The sequence below is a fragment of the Manis javanica genome, chromosome 7, assembly GCF_040802235.1.
Source record: "Manis javanica isolate MJ-LG chromosome 7, MJ_LKY, whole genome shotgun sequence".
In the NCBI taxonomy this organism is placed as follows: Eukaryota; Metazoa; Chordata; class Mammalia; order Pholidota; family Manidae; genus Manis; species Manis javanica.
In genome coordinates this window covers 80,390,071-80,409,736 of record NC_133162.1, presented here as the reverse complement: position 1 = coordinate 80,409,736, position 19,666 = coordinate 80,390,071, and the positions used below count along the sequence as shown (strand labels likewise).

At 48.3% G+C, this 19,666-nt stretch overlaps 1 protein-coding gene across 8 annotated transcripts in view; it reads left to right on the top strand.

The window, feature by feature from the left end:
- Positions 1 to 19,516, top strand: part of WDFY4 (WDFY family member 4) — a 320,292-nt gene extending 300,776 nt beyond the window's left edge. For 4 of the 8 annotated variants that reach the window (XM_073241219.1, XM_073241221.1, XM_073241222.1 and 1 more), the window contains 8 exons: positions 362 to 509; positions 1,547 to 1,731; positions 2,570 to 2,728; positions 9,376 to 9,555; positions 11,283 to 11,465; positions 14,063 to 14,147; positions 17,792 to 17,903; positions 19,091 to 19,515. In XM_073241219.1, the coding sequence (XP_073097320.1) occupies positions 362 to 509; positions 1,547 to 1,731; positions 2,570 to 2,728; positions 9,376 to 9,555; positions 11,283 to 11,465; positions 14,063 to 14,147; positions 17,792 to 17,903; positions 19,091 to 19,157 (1,119 nt within the window). In that variant the 3' untranslated portion in view covers positions 19,158 to 19,515. Of the gene's footprint in view, positions 1 to 361; positions 510 to 1,546; positions 1,732 to 2,569; positions 2,729 to 6,775; positions 6,824 to 9,375; positions 9,556 to 11,282; positions 11,466 to 14,062; positions 14,148 to 17,791; positions 17,904 to 19,090 lie in introns of those variants that run through there. The other 4 variants (XM_073241225.1, XM_073241226.1, XM_073241220.1 and 1 more) reach the window with 3 other exon arrangements.
- Positions 19,517 to 19,666: the final 150 nt, after the last annotated feature.

The following is a 19,666-nucleotide window of genomic DNA, read 5'->3' as shown; positions in this document are numbered from 1 at the left end:
CCGGGTGCTCAGGGCTCCTCAGTGACCTCATCCTCTCCCCAAGCAGCTTGGAGGAGATGGATTTAGCAGCCAGGAGGACTACTTCTGCTCGCCCTTCACTGTGACTTTGGGAAAGTAGCTGCCCCTCTCTGGAGCCCCAGGCCCCTCATCTGCAGCATCAAAGGGTTGAACCAGATGGTTCTGTTTATGCTCAGCTCAGGCAGCAGCAAGCCCAGCTCACAGTGCCCAGAGCAGGGGTGCAGCTGTCACCTACACAGGAACGATGCCTCTTCTGACTAGCTGTGACCTGCACGGGAACAGCTCATCTGACCAGATGCCCTGGTGACCTGTGTGGTTTGTGTCTGTCCTTTTGCCTCTCCAGCTCTTTACGAAACCCCACCCAGCCAGGACCACCATGGGGAAGCCTTCCCCTGGAAAGGATGTCACCATACCTGCAAGCCTGCCTGGCCACCCACAGCCCTTTTACTACTGCCTGCAGACGCTGAAGCCCTCCCAGGTCACAGTCAAAGGTGACTACCTGGTCCTGCTTTGTTTGGTGTCCTGTCCCAGGGTTGTCCCTTCAGTAACTGCAGTCCTCTGGAGGTTCAGGGGCATGGATCCGGGCAGGGCCTTTGATGGCGGTCTCCAGTAAAGGCAGGAATCTGGGTGGCCTCTGCTCTGAAGTGTCCAGCACACCCATGTTCAACCCTGACTTCTTAAGACCCACCTGTCTGTCTCTCTGAGACATACACTCCTCTATCTTGTCCATGTACACACACACACACACACACACACACACACACACACACACACACACACACACATACACACACAGTCCTCCTCACTTCCCCTCCACATCTGAGAGAGGAAGTCCCAGGTTTCCCAAGGGAAGGCTGCAGCCTCTGCTCCTCAGTACCGCAGTCACTGTTGCTCCTGAAAACCCAGGTGGCCTGCAGTCCCTCGCCAAAAGCACATGTCCTGGGGGAGATGGCCAGGGTGTGAGTAGCTTCCCTGCGACTTCCTAGAAAAGCCCTGTGTGTATCAAGTCTGTCCTGGGCCATGCACCACTTCTGGGAAATCCCACTACATGGAACAACATTCTGGCCCCAAGGAGTATAAGGTTGCATTTGCTGGGCTTTGCAATGTGCCCTTTTGTTCCCCGTGAAGTTCAAGAGCTGTATCCTTGGCACCCCACCCTGCTAGGTATGGTGCCTGGGGGGGGAGGGGGAACACGAAGAGCAGAGCCCCCAAGGCTCTCGTGGCTTTGTGCCATCTGCCCCAACAGCCTCAGCGCCTCCTCCTCTGCCTTCAGCCCTTAAGAGACACTGGACACCTGCATGGCCACACTTGGTATATGTGCTAAGTCAGGAGAAGGCACCTGGCTCAGGGCCAGGGTCTAAGGTTACCCCTGGAGTGAGGCTGAGAGTGGGATGCCTTGATGCATGGCTCCAGCTGGGCCTGTGCTTTGCCAAGTCCGTTGCCTGCCCAGGGCTCCTCTCTGGCCCAACTAACAGATATATTTGTTGTCCTTTGACCTGTGCACTCCACCATACTAACTGGGGGGTAGATATGTACCTTTTCTCTCTAGGCTCAGAATCCCCCAAAGGTGCCATCGGCCACATCATGCCCACTGAGAAGACCATCCTGGCTGTGGAGAAGAACAAGTTGCTGCTGCCCCCTCTCTGGAACAGGACCTTCAGCTGGGGCTTCGATGACCTCAGCTGCTGCCTAGGGAACTATGGCTCTGACAAGGTGAGTGGGAGCAGGGTGGCCACAGAGCCTGGGCCTCCCTCTGGCTGGGGCAGAGGGGGTCAGGAAGTGGGCGAGCCCGAAGCAGACACAGCCACCTGCACCTCCATGTGGCTGTGCCTGTGGCTGGGGAGTGAGGGGGCTTGTGTGACCTGCTGAGGGCCCGCTGGCTAGTCACTTGGCCACTGTGAGCTTGCCCAGACTCTCAGCCTGAGTGAGCATTCCTGGGGCTTCTCCAGCCCATCATGGCCTAGACCCAAAGGATGCACACTGAGCATTCAGCCTGCACCAGAAGCAAGCCATCTGGTTACTGGTTGTCCACCCCATTTTTAGGCCATCTATTATCTTGTCTTCTTGATATGGCCTCAGGCACCTCCCAGTCCCCCTTCCTACCCTGGCTTCCCTCCCTCCCACCCTATCTCATTGCATGAATTCTCTGCCCACCAAGCTCTCCTGCACCCTCCCTAGCCTGTCCCCACTGCCTTCATTAGGCAGCCAGAAGCCTTTTCCAGATGTCACCCACTCCTGAAAGCTGTCTCTGACCTCCTCCCCAGGCAGACAGAGACCCTGATGCTCACTGTGCTAACGGGGTTTCATGGTGTCCCCCTCACCACCTGCTCACTTGTCTCTCCCCACCCACTAGAGTATAAACTCTTTGGAGAAAGGCCCAGATAACTTAAATTTTGTCACCAGGGCTGGGGTCCTGAACAAGTGACACATCTCTTGGTTCCCATGGCACGCCGACAGGCCAGCAGCATCCAGGCCTGCCCACGTTCCTCTGTCACTCTGTCCCAGGCCCCGTGGCATCAGCATCAGTGTGCATCCCACGTGTCTCCCACAGATCCTGATGATGTTCGAGAATCTGGCCGCCTGGGGCCGCTGCCTGTGTGCTGTGTGCCCATCCCCCGAGATCATCATCACCTCTGGGGCCAGCACTGTGGTGTGTGTGTGGGAGCTCAGCATGACCAAAGGCCGCCCAAGAGGCCTGCGCCTCAAGCAGGTATGATGCCTCAGGCAAGAACAGTGCCTGGGACAGGTGGTGCTCTTGCTGCTCCAAATCCCCAAGCGCTGAAATCCCAGCTCCCTCAGGAACAGAGACCTCAGTGAGGTGACGAGGGTAGCACATGGCTCTGTCATGCATTACCTTGTGTCTATGAGGGCAGTTTTCATGCTCATGGGTGGATCTGACAGACAAGCACACAGAGCTGGTGCCCCCATGGAGACCCACACTTCAATGAGAGATATCATTGATGGAAGGAGGGCTAGTGGATCGGTTTCCTTGCACTAGAGAACATGTTTGAGCATTTGCCACAGGCACTTTTATATGAATAGCCTCATTTTACCTTCTCAACAACCCTGTAAAATAGGTACCACTATCATCCCTACTTTACTGGTAAAAAAAACAGGTGCAAGGAATTTAAGTAACTTGTCCAAAATCATAGATCCAGAAAATAAAAGACTGTGGGTATACAGCAGAGGTATTTCAGGTTCAGTTCTAGACAACTGCAATATAGCACATATTGTAAGAAAAAAGAGTCAAATGAATTTTTTGGTTTCCCAGTGCATATAAAAGTTATATTTACACTATACTATAGTCTATTAAGAGTGCAATAGCAGTATGTCTAAAAAAAATGTATATACCTTAATTTAAATACCTGATGCTGAAAAATGCTAACCATCATCTGAGCTTTCAGTGAGACATAATCTTTTAGCTGGTACAGGGTCTTATCTCGATGTTGATAGCTGCTGACTAATCGGGTGGTGGTAGCTGAAGGTTGGAATATGTGTGGAAATCTGTTCAAATAAGACAACAGTGAAGTTTGTTGCATTGACTGATTCTTCCTTTCATGAACCATTTCTGTGTAGCGTGTGATGCTGTTTGATAGCAGTTTACCCACAGCAGAACTTCTTAAGATATTGGACTCAATCCTGCCACTGCTTTATCAACTAGGTTCATGCAATATTCTAAATCCTTTATTGTCATTTCAGCAGTCTTCACAGCATCGTCACCAAGATTCCATCTCAAGGAACCATTTTTTTTGCTCATCAGTAACAAGCAACTCCTTATCCACTTTATCATGAGATTGTGGCAATTCAGCCACATCTTCAGGCTCTGCTTCTAATTCTAGTTCTCTTGCTGTTTCCACCACATCTGCAGTGACTTCCTCCACTGAAGTCTTGAATCCCTCAAAGTCATCCATGAAGGTTGAATCAAATTCTTCCAAATTTTTGTTAATGTTGGCATTTTGACATCTTCCCATGGTGAATTCTTTCCAGGTTTTCCATTTATTTTGCCCAGATCCATTGAGGGAACCACTGACTATGACAGCTATAACCTTACAAATGTATTCCTTAAACAATATGACTTGAAAGTCAAAATGACCCCTTGATCCATGGGCTTCAGAATGGATGTTGTATGAACAAGCATAAAAACAACATTAATTTTGTTGTGAAGTTCCATCAGAGCTCTTGGATAACCAGGTGCATTGCCACTGAGCAGTAATGTTTTGAAAGGAATCTTTGTTCTAAGCATAAGGTCTCAAGAGTGGGCTTAAAATATTCAGTAAATCATGTTGTAAAGAGATGTGCTGTCATCCAGGCTTTGTTGTTCCATTTATAGAGCACAGACAGAGTAGATTTAGCATAATTCTGAATGGCCCTAGAATTTTCAGAATGGTCTGTGAGCTTTGGCTTCAGTTTCAAGTCACCAGCTGCATTAGCCCCTAACAAGAGTGTCAGCCTGTCCTTTGGAACTTTGAAGCCAGGCTTTGACTTTTCCTTTCTAGCTTTGAAAGGCCTAGATGGCATGTTCTTCCAATAGAAGGCTGTTTTATCTGCACTGAAAGTCTGTTGTTTAGTGTAGCCAACTATGCTAATGATGTTAGCTACATCTTCTGAATAACTTGCTGTACTTCTACATCAGCACTTCTTGCTTCATCTTGTACTTTTCTGTTACAGAGACAGCTTCTTTCATTAGACCTCATAAACCAACTCCGCTGGCTTCAGACCTTTCTTCTGCAGCTTCCTCACCTCTCTCAGCATTCACAGAATTGAGAAGAGTTAGGGCCTTGCTCTGGATTAGGCTTTGGCTTAAGGGAATGTTGTGGGTGGTTTAATCTTCCCTTCAAAACACTTCTTCCATATCAGCAATAAGCCTGTTTCAGTTCCTTATCATTTGTGTGTTCACTGGAATAGCACTTTTAGTTTCCTTAAAGTACTTTTCCTTTGCATGCACAACTTGCTAACGGTTTGGTGCAAGAGACCTAGCTCTTGGCCTGTCTCAGCTTTTGACACACCTTCCTCACTAAGCTTAATCAGTTTGAGCTTTTGATTTAAAGTGAGAGATGTGAGACTCTTCCTTCCACTTGAACACATGTAATGTTCAATAATCTTCTGTAGGGTTATTAAGAGGCCTAATTTCAATTCTTTTGTGCCTCAGGGATTAGGAAAGCCCAAGGAGAGGAAGAGAGATGGGGAATGGTGGAGCAGCCAGAACACCCAACATTTACTGACTAGGTTTTTGGTCTTATATTGGACAGTTTGTGGTACACCAAAGCAATTACAATAGTAGCTTCATAGAGCACTGGCCACAAATCACCCTAACTAATAATAATGAAAAATGTTTAACATTGTGACAATGACCAAAGTGTGACACTAGTGTGAAGTGAGTAGATGCTGTTGGAAAACCAATAGACTTGCTTAGTGCAGGGCTACCACAGACCTTCATGCAATGAAGTGAAACACAGTCAAACAAGGCATGCCTGTTTTCCAGCAGTGGCTGTGGCAGGAGGAGAACATAAACCAACCAGCGGACAGAGGACTTGTACTTGTCCTACCTCATGAGCCACCATTACTCATAATAGTAAGCAGAGTTACCACTTAAGAAAACTTACTGTTTACTTAAGACTCTACATTACTTTTAATCTTCTCAAGCAAGGACTATTATTCCCCCTTTCAGGTGAGGAAATTGAGGCTCAGAAACATTGAGTTTGCATTTTAATCTAGATTTGTCTATCTCTAAACCATGCACGTTCTCTGCCTGTGTGCTTTTGAACTTGCCTGGAAATATTACTAGGGTACACTTCGACTCTAAAATGCAACTCATCCTTTCATCTGCTTCTTAGCCATGTAGCCTCAAGATAACAAAAAACAAGATTAATCATACAAAACTCAGCACTGACCAGATTTCCTAACCTGAGCATATTTCACTGTAACTGATAGTGGGTTTCTCTGGATGCTTTTCAAGCCACCCCCAGTACCCACGTGGTACATGGTGGATCCTCAGCAGCAGAAGCTGAAGGCATCATGGGTCAGGGCTGAGGGAGCTGATTACTCCTGCAGAGCCGGGACTGTGGCATCTGCTGGGAGGCAGCTCTGCAGGCCTAGGGCCTGCTGCCCTCAGCCAGCCTCTCAGACCAAAGCCAGCCCTCGAACTCCTGCCTTTCTGTGTTTTCAGGTTGCTCTGGAGGTTTCCATGTTCCTTTTCATTGACTACTGTGTCGGGGGGTAGGGGGGCTGGATTTTTAATTCAGGACCTGAGTGAAGAGACTGTGCATTACTCTGCGGAGGGTTCCTGTCTCCCAGGCATCACTTGGGATGGCAGCAGATTCAGCTGATCCCAGAGTGGGTCCTGGGGAGCCAGGAAGACAACCCCCACCACTGCTCCAAGGTCCCTTTTAGAAGTGAAGATGCACTGTAAAAGCCTGGTATTGACAACATAGAAATGTAATTTATCATCCTCTCTAGTTCTAAATCAAGAGAAAAAGGCATTGGGAATCCCACACGCTCTTATTTCCTAGATCAAATAACACACTTTATCATTTACCTACAGACTCTGACATGGCCTTGGGGATCCCCCAGACCACCAGCTGCTCAGGGAGGAGGCATCCATCCCTGACTTGTAGACAGAGAAATCATCATTAAATAGCTTCAGAAACAATTTTGAAGTGTTTTATTTTTAAAGATATTACAACATTAAAGACAAATTTCGAATTCACTTAGAAGTTGAACAATTCTCTATAATCCCTATAAATTTTCATTGTTGCAGACTGCCACCCCCAGATATCATATTGATACCATTCTGATCACTGTGTAGGTATGTTTATTCTGTTTTCATCCAGCCTATCAAATTGTTTCAGCTTTTCTGCTATCTATATCATTTACATTTCAATTGTCCCAAATCATTCCATTTCCATAAAATTACATTTCAATTGTTTTGTTATGTCAATGTACCACAGTTTAATAAACCATTTCTTATAAAATTAGGCAATTACATTACTTCCAAGTTTTAACTTTAAGTAGTGCTGCAGAAAACAACTTGCATAGATTGCCGTTTGCTTCTGATTAATTGCTTCCTTAAAATAAATTGCAGGAAGTAGAATTTCCTAGCAGTCACATATGCTTTCTAAATGGTTCGATAGCTTTACAGTGCCACCGACAATTAGTTAAGATTACCCATCTTATGATGTATCCAGCATGAGGAATTATTTTCAGAGGTTTTTATTTTATTCTTTTTCTGCCTTAGTTAAGTATAAGTTGATACAGTGAAGTTATTTTCATTGGCCATATGGAGAGATATTGCAGTGGTCCCCTCTTATCCATGGCTTCACTTCCCAAGGTTTTGGTTACCAGTGGTCAACCGTGCTCTGGAAGCAGATGATCCTCCTGGTGTATTGATAGAGGGTCAATAGTAGCTAATGCTCCATCACAATGCCTTCATCATTCACCCCACTTCATCTCATCACAAAGGTATTATATCATTTTACATTATCACAAGAAAGGTGAGGAAAGTCACTAAGATGAGTTGAGAGAGAAAAAGACCACATTCTCATAACTTTTGTTACAATATGTTGTTTTAATTGTTCTGTTTAATTATTAGGTATTGTTGTTAATTCTTACTGTGCCTAGTTTATAAATTATTATCATAAGTATGTATATATAGAAAAAACAGATATATAGGGTCTGGTACTACCCTTAGTTTCAGGCACCCACTGTGGGTCTTGGAATGTATCCCTCCATGTATAAAGGGGACTACTATATTCTGAGAAAACAAAGAGCTGGTCAAGAACACACTCAAAACTGCTGGCCTTCTTCACTGATTTCCTCAGCCTTCCCAGATAAGGGGTGGCTGGATGCCTCGTGGTGCTTCAGTTTCCTGGCAGGCAGGAGGCAACAGGCCTTCGGGGGGTGGGCAGTGCCCAAGTATGGGCTGGTACCTCACTCTCCAGTACCTCCCCTCAGAAAGTGGCAGGCTTGGCTCCATTAACGGACAGATGCAAAGGTTCAAGGGCTCAGAGCTTCTCTCTCTGAATCCTCAGGACTTACTCATGGGGCCTGTACTCTTTGGAGTCACCGTGTCTCCTGCTGTAAGAACTTAGTCATCAGAATCAGTTCATTCTGGGAAGACAATCAGAAAGTTCCTGTCAAATTCTCTGCTTTCCTCTATTCGTTCAGATAGTTTCCATTTTCCTAAGATGGCCTAAATCTTCTTCCATGGGTCAGATACAGAACTTTGCCAGCACTGTCTTGTTGGTACCATGTTAGGATCCATTGAAGACAAATGGGAATTCATGGCAAATTTGTAATTACTGTGACCAGGCAAAGAGACAGCTTTGAAAAATGACACCCAGCTTCACTAACCCAAATGAGTGAGCATTCATCTATCCTGAGGGTGGAGGTTCACCACTAGTTAGGCCCAGGTAATCACACTTCAGAACACCACTTCCATGCTTGTCTGGCAATTCCAGAGACCCAGGCATATGTGTGCACAGCAGCTCTCATATCAGGCTCACCTGGCAGCCTTGGTACAGCTGTGGCAGAAACCATGCTGTTACCAGCAGTTGTGGGCCTGGGGGTACCAGGGTGCCCGCAGGTCACCCCAGCGCCCCAGGAACATGTCCCAAGGGAGCAACACCCTTGGCCAGATCTGGACACATAGCCACCCACAAGACAGGCCAGGCCCTGCACAAGCCGCCCCAGGGCCAGGACAGAGGCCCTGAGTCACCCGCTGCCATGTGGCCAGACTGGATATGAACCCAGTGTGTTTCTGAGGTTCCCTTAGTGTGATTCTCAAATGTGACTGTTCAGCAGAATTCCTGGCCGGACTGTGAAAACCTTAGTTGTGGGGCCCCACCCCAGTTTCTGATTTAGTAGGTCTGGGATAGGGCCCAAGAATTTGAATTTCTAACAAGTTCCCAGATGATGTTTATCCTACTGGCTGGGACACCACACTTTGCCAATCAGTGCCCTTGCACATTAATAGTGGCATGTGCTGCTTTGGGGTGCAAGACAAATGTAGGGGAGGACAGTGCCTAGGGAGCTTCTGGTCCCAGCTTGGGTTATGATGAAAGGACTGCTGATTCTCCTCAGCTGGAACTCAACCCCTGAAAATGGATGGACTGAGAGGCCAGCCATGGACATGTGTGCACACATGCACACACACACCTGCACAGGTACACACACACATGCACATGCATAAACACATGCACACACACACATGCATATACACCACACACTTCGGAATTACTGACCCATACTGAATCTCTGCTTCCTTATCTGAGGCCCAGCAGTTAAAAGGGGGGTGGGGCATCCCTGAGTAGTTGAATTAAGGCTCCTTCACACAACCTGTGGTTTGTCCCCTGTCCCCAGGCTTTGTATGGACACACACAAGCTGTCACATGCCTGGCAGCATCCGTCACCTTCAACCTCCTGGTGAGTGGCTCCCAAGACTGCACCTGCATCCTGTGGGACCTTGACCACCTCACCCATGTGGCCCGCCTGCCCGCCCACCATGAGGGTGTCTCTGCAATCGCCATCAGTGACATCTCGGTGAGGCCCCTCTCTCAGTGTCTGAGTCCTTGACATGACCACAAGCCTGCATGGCAACATGGGAGACAGTGCCCTGGGAGAAAACCCAGGGGCAGAGCCATGTTGGCCGCCCAAGAATGTCAAAGCCCCAAATGTGTGGAGCACAGTGTGGAGCCATCAACACGTGTGGCATCTGGGTCTAGGTGTCATTTTTATTTTTCTCCCTCAGGGTTCTGGGGGCAGTGGGAAGTGTCTGTCCTGGCATGGGCACCAGGGAGCTAGGGCAGGAAGTTGGCTTAGGTGAGGGATGTGCTGGGCTTAACTGATTAATTCAGGCTGCTAACTGAAGACCAGTGTTGACTCAGCAGGTACCTCTGATCCCCACAGCAGGAAGTGCTTCTGCTAGTTCCTCCGTGCTGGCCTCCAAACATGAGCCTGCCAGGGACTGGTGCATATGCATGTGTGTGTGTGAGAGAGAGAGGGAGGGAGTTGGAGAAATGTGTATCTAAATCTCAGTGTGGAGTTTCTCTCAGGCTGGAACCCCCATCATGGAGCATGTGGCTCCCTGAGGATCAAAGGCTCCACATCTGCTCACAGAAAGCCCAGGGACCCAGGGTATAGATGGGGTGGGCAGGGGCATCACAGAAGGAGGGGGAAAGGGGAAAGCCTCATGGTGCCAAATTTGGCCAAAAATAGTGCTCCAGGTGGGCTTGAATCCAGGATGAATGTTACATGGGCAGATGGAGGATGATGGATGGATGGGTGCATGGGCACATTGAGGGGTGATGGGTGGATAGACAGCATATAGGTGGGTGGATGAGGGTGAAGGTATGAATGGTAGATGTACTGAGGAACGCACTAAGCCCCTGATATGGGAGGATATAAAACCCATCAAAAATGATGTCCCCAGACCTCAAGAGACTGATATCAAGACAACAATTTGTTGAACTCAACTTTGCCTGGAGCCACTGAGTTCACTGAGTGTCTGGTGGGCCCACACTGGGTACTGAGCAGAAATGTATCAGACATGGTCCCTGAGCTCAGGCAGGTTCTACTGAAAAAGTCAGCACAGGACATGATGGAGCCCGGCCAGGGGCGTGTGGAAGGGCACTGAGCTCCCTATACCCCTGTGGTTAGGACAAAGCTCAAAGGCATGGCCCCTGCTGGCTCTGTGAGTCCTTGGTGACAGAGGCTGCCACACCATTGGCTGCAAAAGAGACAAAATTGAGGCACAAACACTCTGGACAAACATTTCAAGAGGAGCAGTGGGGAAATTTCTCCTCAGAATTCCCTCCAGAGGGAAATTGTCCAATTTTACAAACCACATGTAATCATTGGAATGGCTATCCTCTGTCAGGTGATGTCAAAAGCTTCCTAATGGAGATGGGCTTGGCCAGCCAGGTGTAGGCCCCATGTCCAGAGCCAGGGAAGCCTCCAGACTGGGTCTCTCTGTGCCAGGGAGAAGGCTGTGGGAGGAGTCCAGAGGGTGAGCCAGTCAGCCTGTGTTGGGAAAAGCAGTATCCAAACATGTGATTACAGTGTGCAGAGGACCGGGGACTTAAAGTTACAGCGGGCCTGTGAGTCAGTGGCAAAGAAATGGTGTCCTGGGAAGTCCTGGAGTGCCTTGCTTAGTGTTCAGAAGACAGCAGGTTGGGGGTGCTTGGCTTTACAAATTCAGTGGCTAAGCAAGTGGCAGATGGGCAGGCAGTGAGGCCAGCCTGGAGTTAAGTGATCTCTCACGGCTGCAGGGCACTATCGTCTCCTGCGCGGGAGCCCACCTGTCTCTATGGAATGTCAATGGTCGGCCCCTGGCTAGCATCACCACGGCCTGGGGCCCTGAAGGAGCCATAACCTGTTGCTGTGTGATGGAGGGACCAGCGTGGGACACAAGCCATGTCATCATCACTGGGAGCCAAGATGGCATGGTCCGGGTAGGTGTGTCTCGGGCAGAAGGAGGGCACGGCACATGAAATGCATTTATCTCCATTCTGCTCACTTCCTCCAAGGCTCCACATCTGCAGGCTGCACTTCAGATGAGGTCCCTACAACAAGTGATGGCAAGGACAAGGCTCTTTCCACCAAAAAGAAAATCAATAAATAAAGTTATAGGTCTAATTTTATATACACATAGACTTATATAATGGAATAAAAATTTATTGTCACAAGGTATGAAAGCTGAATGGCCAAATGCATAATAACATAGCCCAGTGCTTAAAAGAGATATTTGGGTCACCCACTCATCCATTCACATGCTTGCCCATCCATCCACCTTCCATCCATCCACTCATTCAAGTATTTATCTCTATATCTACCCATCCATCCAGCCATTCATCCTTCCATCTGTGTCCATTTATCCTTCTGTCTACTCTTCCATTCATCCATTCACCCATCCACACATTAATACATCTAATCACCTACCCAAGTATTTATCTCTTTACCTTTCCCTCCTTCCCTCCTTCCCTCCTTCCTTCCTTCCTTCCTTCCTTCCTTCCTTCCTTCCTTCCTTCCTTCCTTCCTTCCTTCCTTCCTTCCTTCCTTCCTTCCTTCCTTCCTTCCTTCCTTCCTTCCTTCCTTCCTTCCTTCTTTCTTTCCATACCTACATACATCTCCAACAGAGAAACAGCTACCTATTATCCATACACCCATGAATCATCCATCCACCCAACTACTTGTCCATCCAACTATCTGTCTATCCATCATCCCAACATTCACTGAACTCTGGCACTATGACAAGCACTTCATATATGCCACAGGAGACACAGAGATTAATGATAAATAGGCTCTTTATCCTATAGGATATATATAGTATATGCTGTTTATACGTAGTGTCCTCAAGATGTTCATATCCTAGAAGAGAAGAGAGAACAGAAAATACATTTATGAGGTCCATGTTATAGTTAGGATAATAATCAGAGTGTCGTGGGTCTTCTGAGGAGGGCCATGGAGAAGGACAGCATCAAGGAACCAAGAAGAGAAGGAAACAGAAATGTTGAGATGGGAGGAAGATCATGGGAAGAACAAAGTACAGGAGATTTTTCTGAGACTAACAGGAAAGATGAAGGAATGAGTAAAATTGAGAACACTTAAGAGGCTTACTAAAAAAACTGAGATGGACAGTTTATGGGAGGGAATGTCAATTGAATGCCACAAGGTATTTGTGAAGATGCCCACTGAATTTTACAAACATTTATGAAAGCTTTCTGGGTGCCAACATGACTAAACTTAGCCTTGCCCTCAGGGGTGTCAACGCTCCAAGTCTCACGTTATCCATGGAGAGGATGCTTCAGGAAGCAGAATGAATATGTGGTAGTATTCCAAGGGGAGGATGGATTTATTTCCAACAGAGAAACATCAGGGAGGTGTCATTTCATCTGAGTCCTGAGGATGAGGAAAGTCAGAGCACATGGGGAAGGCTATGCAGGCTGAGGAGCCAGGGTGCAGGGACTGGAGAGACAAGGCAGAGGAGGACCCACTGAATTTTACAAACATTTATGAAAGCTTTCTGGGTGCCAACATGACTAAACTTAGCCTTGCCCTCAGGGGTGTCAACACTCCAAGTCTCACGTTATCCATGGAGAGGATGCTTCAGGAAGCAGAATGAATATGTGGTAGTATTCCAAGGGGAGGATGGATTTATTTCCAACAGAGAAACATCAGGGAGGTGTCATTTCATCTGAGTCCTGAGGATGAGGAAAGTCAGAGCACATGGGGAAGGCTATGCAGGCTGAGGAGCCAGGGTGCAGGGACTGGAGAGACAAGGCAGAGGAGGACTCCCTGAAGAGCCCCCTTACAGAGCCCCATCTGTGACCGTGAGGGGCACAGGGTCTCTGCAGAGGGCTGGCCAGAATGTGAGGAGGTCACGAAGGTCTGGGCTTGATGGAGCATGGTGTCCACTGTGGGTCGGTCGGAGCAGCCCGAGCAGCAAGTGCCTTTCCTCGGTGGGCCTGCCCACAGTGGACTGGCAGTCTTTCATGCGCTCAGCTCTCCCTCACTCAGTGTGGTAACTGAGCTCCTGGGATGGCCCAGGGTAAAGGTCACAGGAGCATTAAGTGGAGGCTGGTCCTTGTCCTTTGGCAACAGAATATCCAGACTCAGCAAGTGAGGAGCCATATGCAGTCAGCCTGAGAACACTCACAGCAGGGATTGGGACCAAAGGCCAGACACAAGGGACAGAGAGGCCCCACTGCTGAGTGGTGAGGGAGACCTCCAGGGATGGTGGTAGAGGGACAAGAGGACATTTGCCAAGCAAAATGGTAATACACTGGCTGCTGAGTCTGGTCCCCACAGGTAAGGGGTTGTGGACAGGTGCACACGGACACAGGGGAGCAGAGTGAACTCATCCAAGCTGTAACTGCTCAGCTGAAGCCTAAGCAACCCTTTCCCAGAGAATACTTTAACATCCAAAGTGAAAGGGGACCATGCCCTTACAGCTTCTCTCAGGGTCCCCCAGGTGTGAGGGGCTGGGATGGGCCAAGCCTGCAGACAGGATCATTTCCCCAGCCCATGGCTTGTTCTCTTCTCTGGACAGATATGGAAGACTGAGGACATGAAGATGTCTGTTCCCAGACAGGCAGCACCAGAAGAGCCCTCGGCTCAGCCTCCAAGCCCAAGAGGTACCTGCCCGACTGGGGATGCAGGGCATCCTTGTGTTGCTCAGCCATCCCTCCCCTTTCCTCTCCTGCAGCTCCATCCAGGCCTGCAGAACCCTGGGAGGCCATAGAGTGTCCCGAGATGGTGCCAAGTTTGAGGGAACAAAAACACAGTTTACTGCAGCTGCTGGTGGAATGTGAAGCAGGGTGCAGAAGCCATGTTGAGTCCTGGGCCCATCATGCAGGGACCAGTGAGCTCTGGGATGCTCCTCAGATGTGTGAACAGTGGTGGCAGTGGTCATCAGGGACTCCTGAGCTTCAGGAAGGGGGACCCACATCACACAGCTTGGTTTGATGCTCTTCATCTGCCTGGATGACTATTGAATGCTAAATTCCCCAGTCCAAAGTGGGGGTCCAGCTGGCTACTTGCCTGATTAACTGGGCTGCAGGACAGGAGTGAGGAGGGGGCATGGAGGGTCAGTGCCCTTTCCCTGGGGAGAGGAAGTGGTTGCAAAGTACCCTGGTCTGCACTGTTGACTGTGGCTCTTCTCATGGCAAGTTCCTCAGAATGGGTCTGCTGGTCACCTGTTAGCATCGCCCAGGAGCCTTATTAAAAATGTAGCTCTGGGTCCTGTTCTTACCCTAAACCCCAGGAAGAGATTAGGGGTTGTTAGACTTTCCAAGTCTAAGAAGTTCCCAGGTGAGTCTTGGTGTGTACCAAATTAAATGAACCACTCTTCTGGCTCAAAGCCCTCTGGGTGGCGGTGGATGGGACTGAGGTAAGAAAATTTGCTCTACCTTCTGCCATCATGGCCACTGGCCACCACCATCATGGCCACTATTCTGGAGCTTTGAGGGAGAGAGCTGACCAGGAGCAGTTTCCACCGTGCACACGTCCTGTGTATCCTCTTACTTCTCACGGGAACCCAATGAGGTACATACTACTATGGCTTCCATCTGAGATGGAAAGAAACTGAGGCACCGAGAGGTCCCATAACTTGTCCACAGTTACCCAGGAGCACATTGCTACTGTCGTTCTCGCTTCTGCAGCCAGATCCAACCACTGCCAGGATAGCCTCAACTGCAGGTACTGCCATGTAACCCACCAGACCACCCCCCTCACAGTGAGCACAAGCACGAACCTCACCATCAGAGCTATCACCTCCTCTTCCAGCACGGCTCTCCCAGTGGCCTCTGCCATCCACCTCCCCCAGCGCAGCCAATCTTCTTTCTCAGCTCTGTCTTCATCAAAGACTCCGGTTCAGAACTCAGAATCTTTTTTAGCACCCATGATGAAGGCAAACTTGTCGCCGTGGAGGGAGAATTCTGTCCTCATGAGCCCTTGGGTTTGCTCTGCATCCCAGGACCCATTTTCATTCACAGGGGAGAATTTTCCAGATTGCTGAGGGTTGCCTTATGAAGAGTAGCCATTTTCAGTTAGTTTCCTTTCTAGAATGTACTACACACCTCAGTGATTCATTTAGTCATCCTTCCATGAAGTCTTCCCTCCCACCAAGCATGCACAAACATCTGCTTTCCCTCTGCTAGGGGCTCTACAGTGGGAATCCCTTCCTTCAAGGTAACACCGTCTGACAGCCCTCATCCACAACTGGGCTGACTCAGAGCAGTGACCCACAACGGTCTACAACCCCATTCAGTTCACTTGTCCTGCTATCTCCAGAGTCCTTTGGGACCACAAGGAATCAGCCCATTTCAGCATAAAAAGGAAGATGTGTGGGGCTTGTGCATCCCAGGGAACTCACAGCACTTCCTTGGCAAGCACAGGCCAAATTCTCTCCCTTACTTCCACCCACTTAAAAGAAAACTAACACAGGTTTCTTATTCCTAGCCTGCCTCTGAGCAACACTATGGTACAAATGCACGAGCACTCACCATTTCAGTCTTTGGCTCAATTTCTGAAGTTGTCGAGGTCTAGCAGGCAAAGGCATTGGCTCAGACTGGTTGTTGATGATAGATGTCTGAGCAAGAATGCTGACGGGATGGGTGGGTAGGGAGACGGAAGGACAGATGAACAAAGGGCACCTCAGAGACATTCTGTTGGTTCTAGAAGTCCCAGGGGATATACCGGTTCTTTCTCAGGGCCAACAGCTGTGGTGAGGTTGTATTCATTGATAATGGGGTCTAGAGAAGTGAGATGAAAAGCAGAAAAAAGCTCTAGACCCAGTTCTGTCCCCAGCCATTTCTCTGCCCCTCCCTCAGCTTGCCCCTATGTCAAATGGAGGTACTTCCTAACTTGATAACAGAAAAATCATGGACACAGACAAGAATCTGTTCAACAAAATTCAGGTCATCATTATAATTTTCTCAGACTTATGAGAGACTTCTCCCCTAGTACACCACTCTGGTGACTAGAGAACTTACCAGATGTTTTCAGGCCAACAGGAACCCCAGATGCACATCCTTCCCCTGCTATTTGTCCTGACCTGCATGAGATCACCACCATCAAATAGAATTAACTGCCAGCATTGTGGTTACGGTTCAAGGGAGAATTCGGATGAATGACACAAGGGCACAGACATATTCATAATAAACAGGCTGGGCCATGGTTTAGAGTTAATAAGTCCATGTGCAGATTCACAAACCTAAGCCACTGGAGGTCTTGTTGTTCTCATAATATTGCTCAAAATTGTTTTATTGGACAGGGAACAGTACTGGGCATGACACATGGATATTTGCACATTCTATTGGTGTATATATCGCTGAATCCCTCAAATGTCTTACGGGGCAGAAAGGAGATCTTTGAAGATATTAAGAATACTCCATTTGTGTGCAGATGCAATCTAATTTCTGCCTGGAATTCATTTATTTGTCATTTTCAGCAAGGACCAACTCAGTTTAGGACAATTTATTTTAGGAATCATTCCATAGATTTGGACTCAACCTGGTACAATTTTTAAGTGCTCTGGAAAACCTTGTTGTTTGGACTTCTACACAAACACAAAATGTGCATGCATTTCCTGGTGCATAAGCCTGTCTGTGCACATAAGGAACTACCCTGGGACTGTTGGGACAGCTGTATCACTCCTGGCCTGACTTAAACCAAGGTACTTCATAGGGACACAGCCCACTGATGCCTCTCCATCTCACCCTCCATGTTGAAGGAATTATTGTCTGTCCCCAAATGCAGGCATTAAAATGAGTGAAGTAACAATCATTGAGTTACAGTTTTTGAATAAAACATTCTCAGCATTTAATTTTTGGTTGTGGCGTGAGAGGATTTAGATAAGTTGAAAATGCCAACTTTATGTAATTCATTTTTACTGGGCAATTACAGGCTGCATTACATCCTGGCAGCAGGTATTGTGGGGCATCTTATTAAGCATAAAGCCAGTAAACACTGATGAACAATTTTGCTGAACTAGGCATGCAATTTAGAAAGCAATAATACACAAATCCAATTTGGTACACAATGGATACCGCAGCACGTCAGCACATGCAACTATCGAAGCCTGCAAATTAAATTGGGACAGCCCTTTTTGCAACAGCACAAGCCAAGATTAAATATGTTTTCCCCCTCAATTTAACAAGTTGCTGACCACAAATACAAATATGTGTGTATATGTTTGTAGCCCTGTGTGCTGACGAACATATGCATATGCGTTAGGCTGCTTGGATTCTCTAACTATCCTCTCGCACACTCTCCACAGGCCACAGGTGGGGGAAGAATCTTGCCCTATGTCGAGAGCTGGATGTCAGTGCCTCTTTGACAGGGAAGCCCAGCAAGACCAGCCCTGCGGTGACAGCTCTGGCTGTGTCCAGGTAATCATGACCTGGTTTCTCCAGGCATCCAGCAGAGGGCGCTGTGACCACCCTTAGGAGAGCCCTCGCCCCCCGCCCTAGAAGGTGGCTCACTACGGTAAGGACCCACTCAAGTACAGGATGCAGGCCAGGTGGCCATGTAGTGCACCACAGGAAATGTTTTATAATACACACATTTTCTTGCATATCCATGAATTCATAAATCCAAAGGTCACCACCACCAAATAGAATTAACTGCTGGGGTTGTGGTTACAGTTCAAGGGAGGATTAGGATGAATGACACAGGGCACAGACATATTCACAAAATACAGGTTGTGCCATGGTTTAGAGTTAGCAAGTCCATGTGCAAATTCACAAACCTAAGCCACTGGAGATCTTGTTGTTCTCCTAACATTGCTCAAAATTGTTTTGTTGGGGGGGGAAAAAAACTGCTTTGTAATTTTTTCTTAGCGGGACTTTTTTCCTGAGGTCCACAGATTTTAACATTTGGTGTGATGATTATCCTGCATTATAGAAATGCCTTTTAAGAGCTGTAAGTGAAGCTAGCATGGTCAAGTGTCAGATACTACACTTGATAGACATTATTTTATTCTTCAAAATTACCCACTGATGGCACTCACTGTTGTTAACCTGATTCACACACTAGGAAGTGTGGTCTCAGGAGCTCTGTGGTCCTCTGAGAGGTGCTTTCCCTTCTCTCTCACTGCCCTGGAGTGAGTTACTTAGGGTCCGTGGAGGTGGGAACTATACGGTGTTCTAGATGCTGGGTTGAAGTGGGGTGGGTTAGGGTGGGGCATGGGGATAGAGCCAGAAAGTCCAGAGCCCTAAATCTGTGCTGGAAAACTTGCCATTGGTCTGGCTGGGAGACGGGTGGCATCTCTCATAGGACAGGAGGCAGCAGGAGGTGCTGGAGAGAAGTCAGGGTCTCACCCTGTGCCCTGGGGCCCAGGCATCTTAGAATATAGCTTCAGTGGGAACCACACCCTCATGGTTCAGAAGTTCCCCTTGGGGTCAGAACTTCCTCCAGTTCTCCCTTCCTGCCCCTGCCTCAGGTGGAGGCCAGGTACAGATCCATGAGGTTCTGGGCCGAGCTCCCACCCTGTGTCACAAGTTCCTGAGTGCTAGCTGGGGTAGTGGGACTCCCAGGCTTGCCTCTAACATTCCTGTCTGTTCTTTCTCTTCCCAAGAAACCAGACCAAACTCCTGGTTGGTGATGAGAAGGGGAGAATATTCTGCTGGTCTGCAGAAGGGTAGGAAGAAAGAGACGGTGGAGACCCTGGCTTAGCAGCACCCGAGGGGCAACAGCACCAGATGAAATGTGGACTGACTCAGTGTTTGGAGTGTAGAGGAACCTCCCCGGGCTCCCTCCACACAGGCCCTGAGGACGGGGCTGCTGGGACTGGGGCCTTGGATCGCACAAGGATGTGCTTTATAAAAAGGATGAGAGCACACATAGGGGTCCTGCTAGCAGTGTGCTGGGAGGCACAACTCACTGATAAGCTGCATGTGAAATCACAATGACTCACCTTTTCCAAGGGCTTATTACACGGAAAAAAAAATGCGTCACATACTAGTGACTAAAGGGACATATTGTATTGTCTTTATTTTATTAAAACAACTATTTTCCAAATGCAAGAGGGCTCTTGAGTTCAATCACCACCCTTTTCCACTCAGCAGTTCGCATCTCCGTACTTAGAAAGGCAGGAAGCACAGGCCACCTTCAGAGGGTTCCTCAGCACCTCCTGCCTCCCTGTGTGGAACTG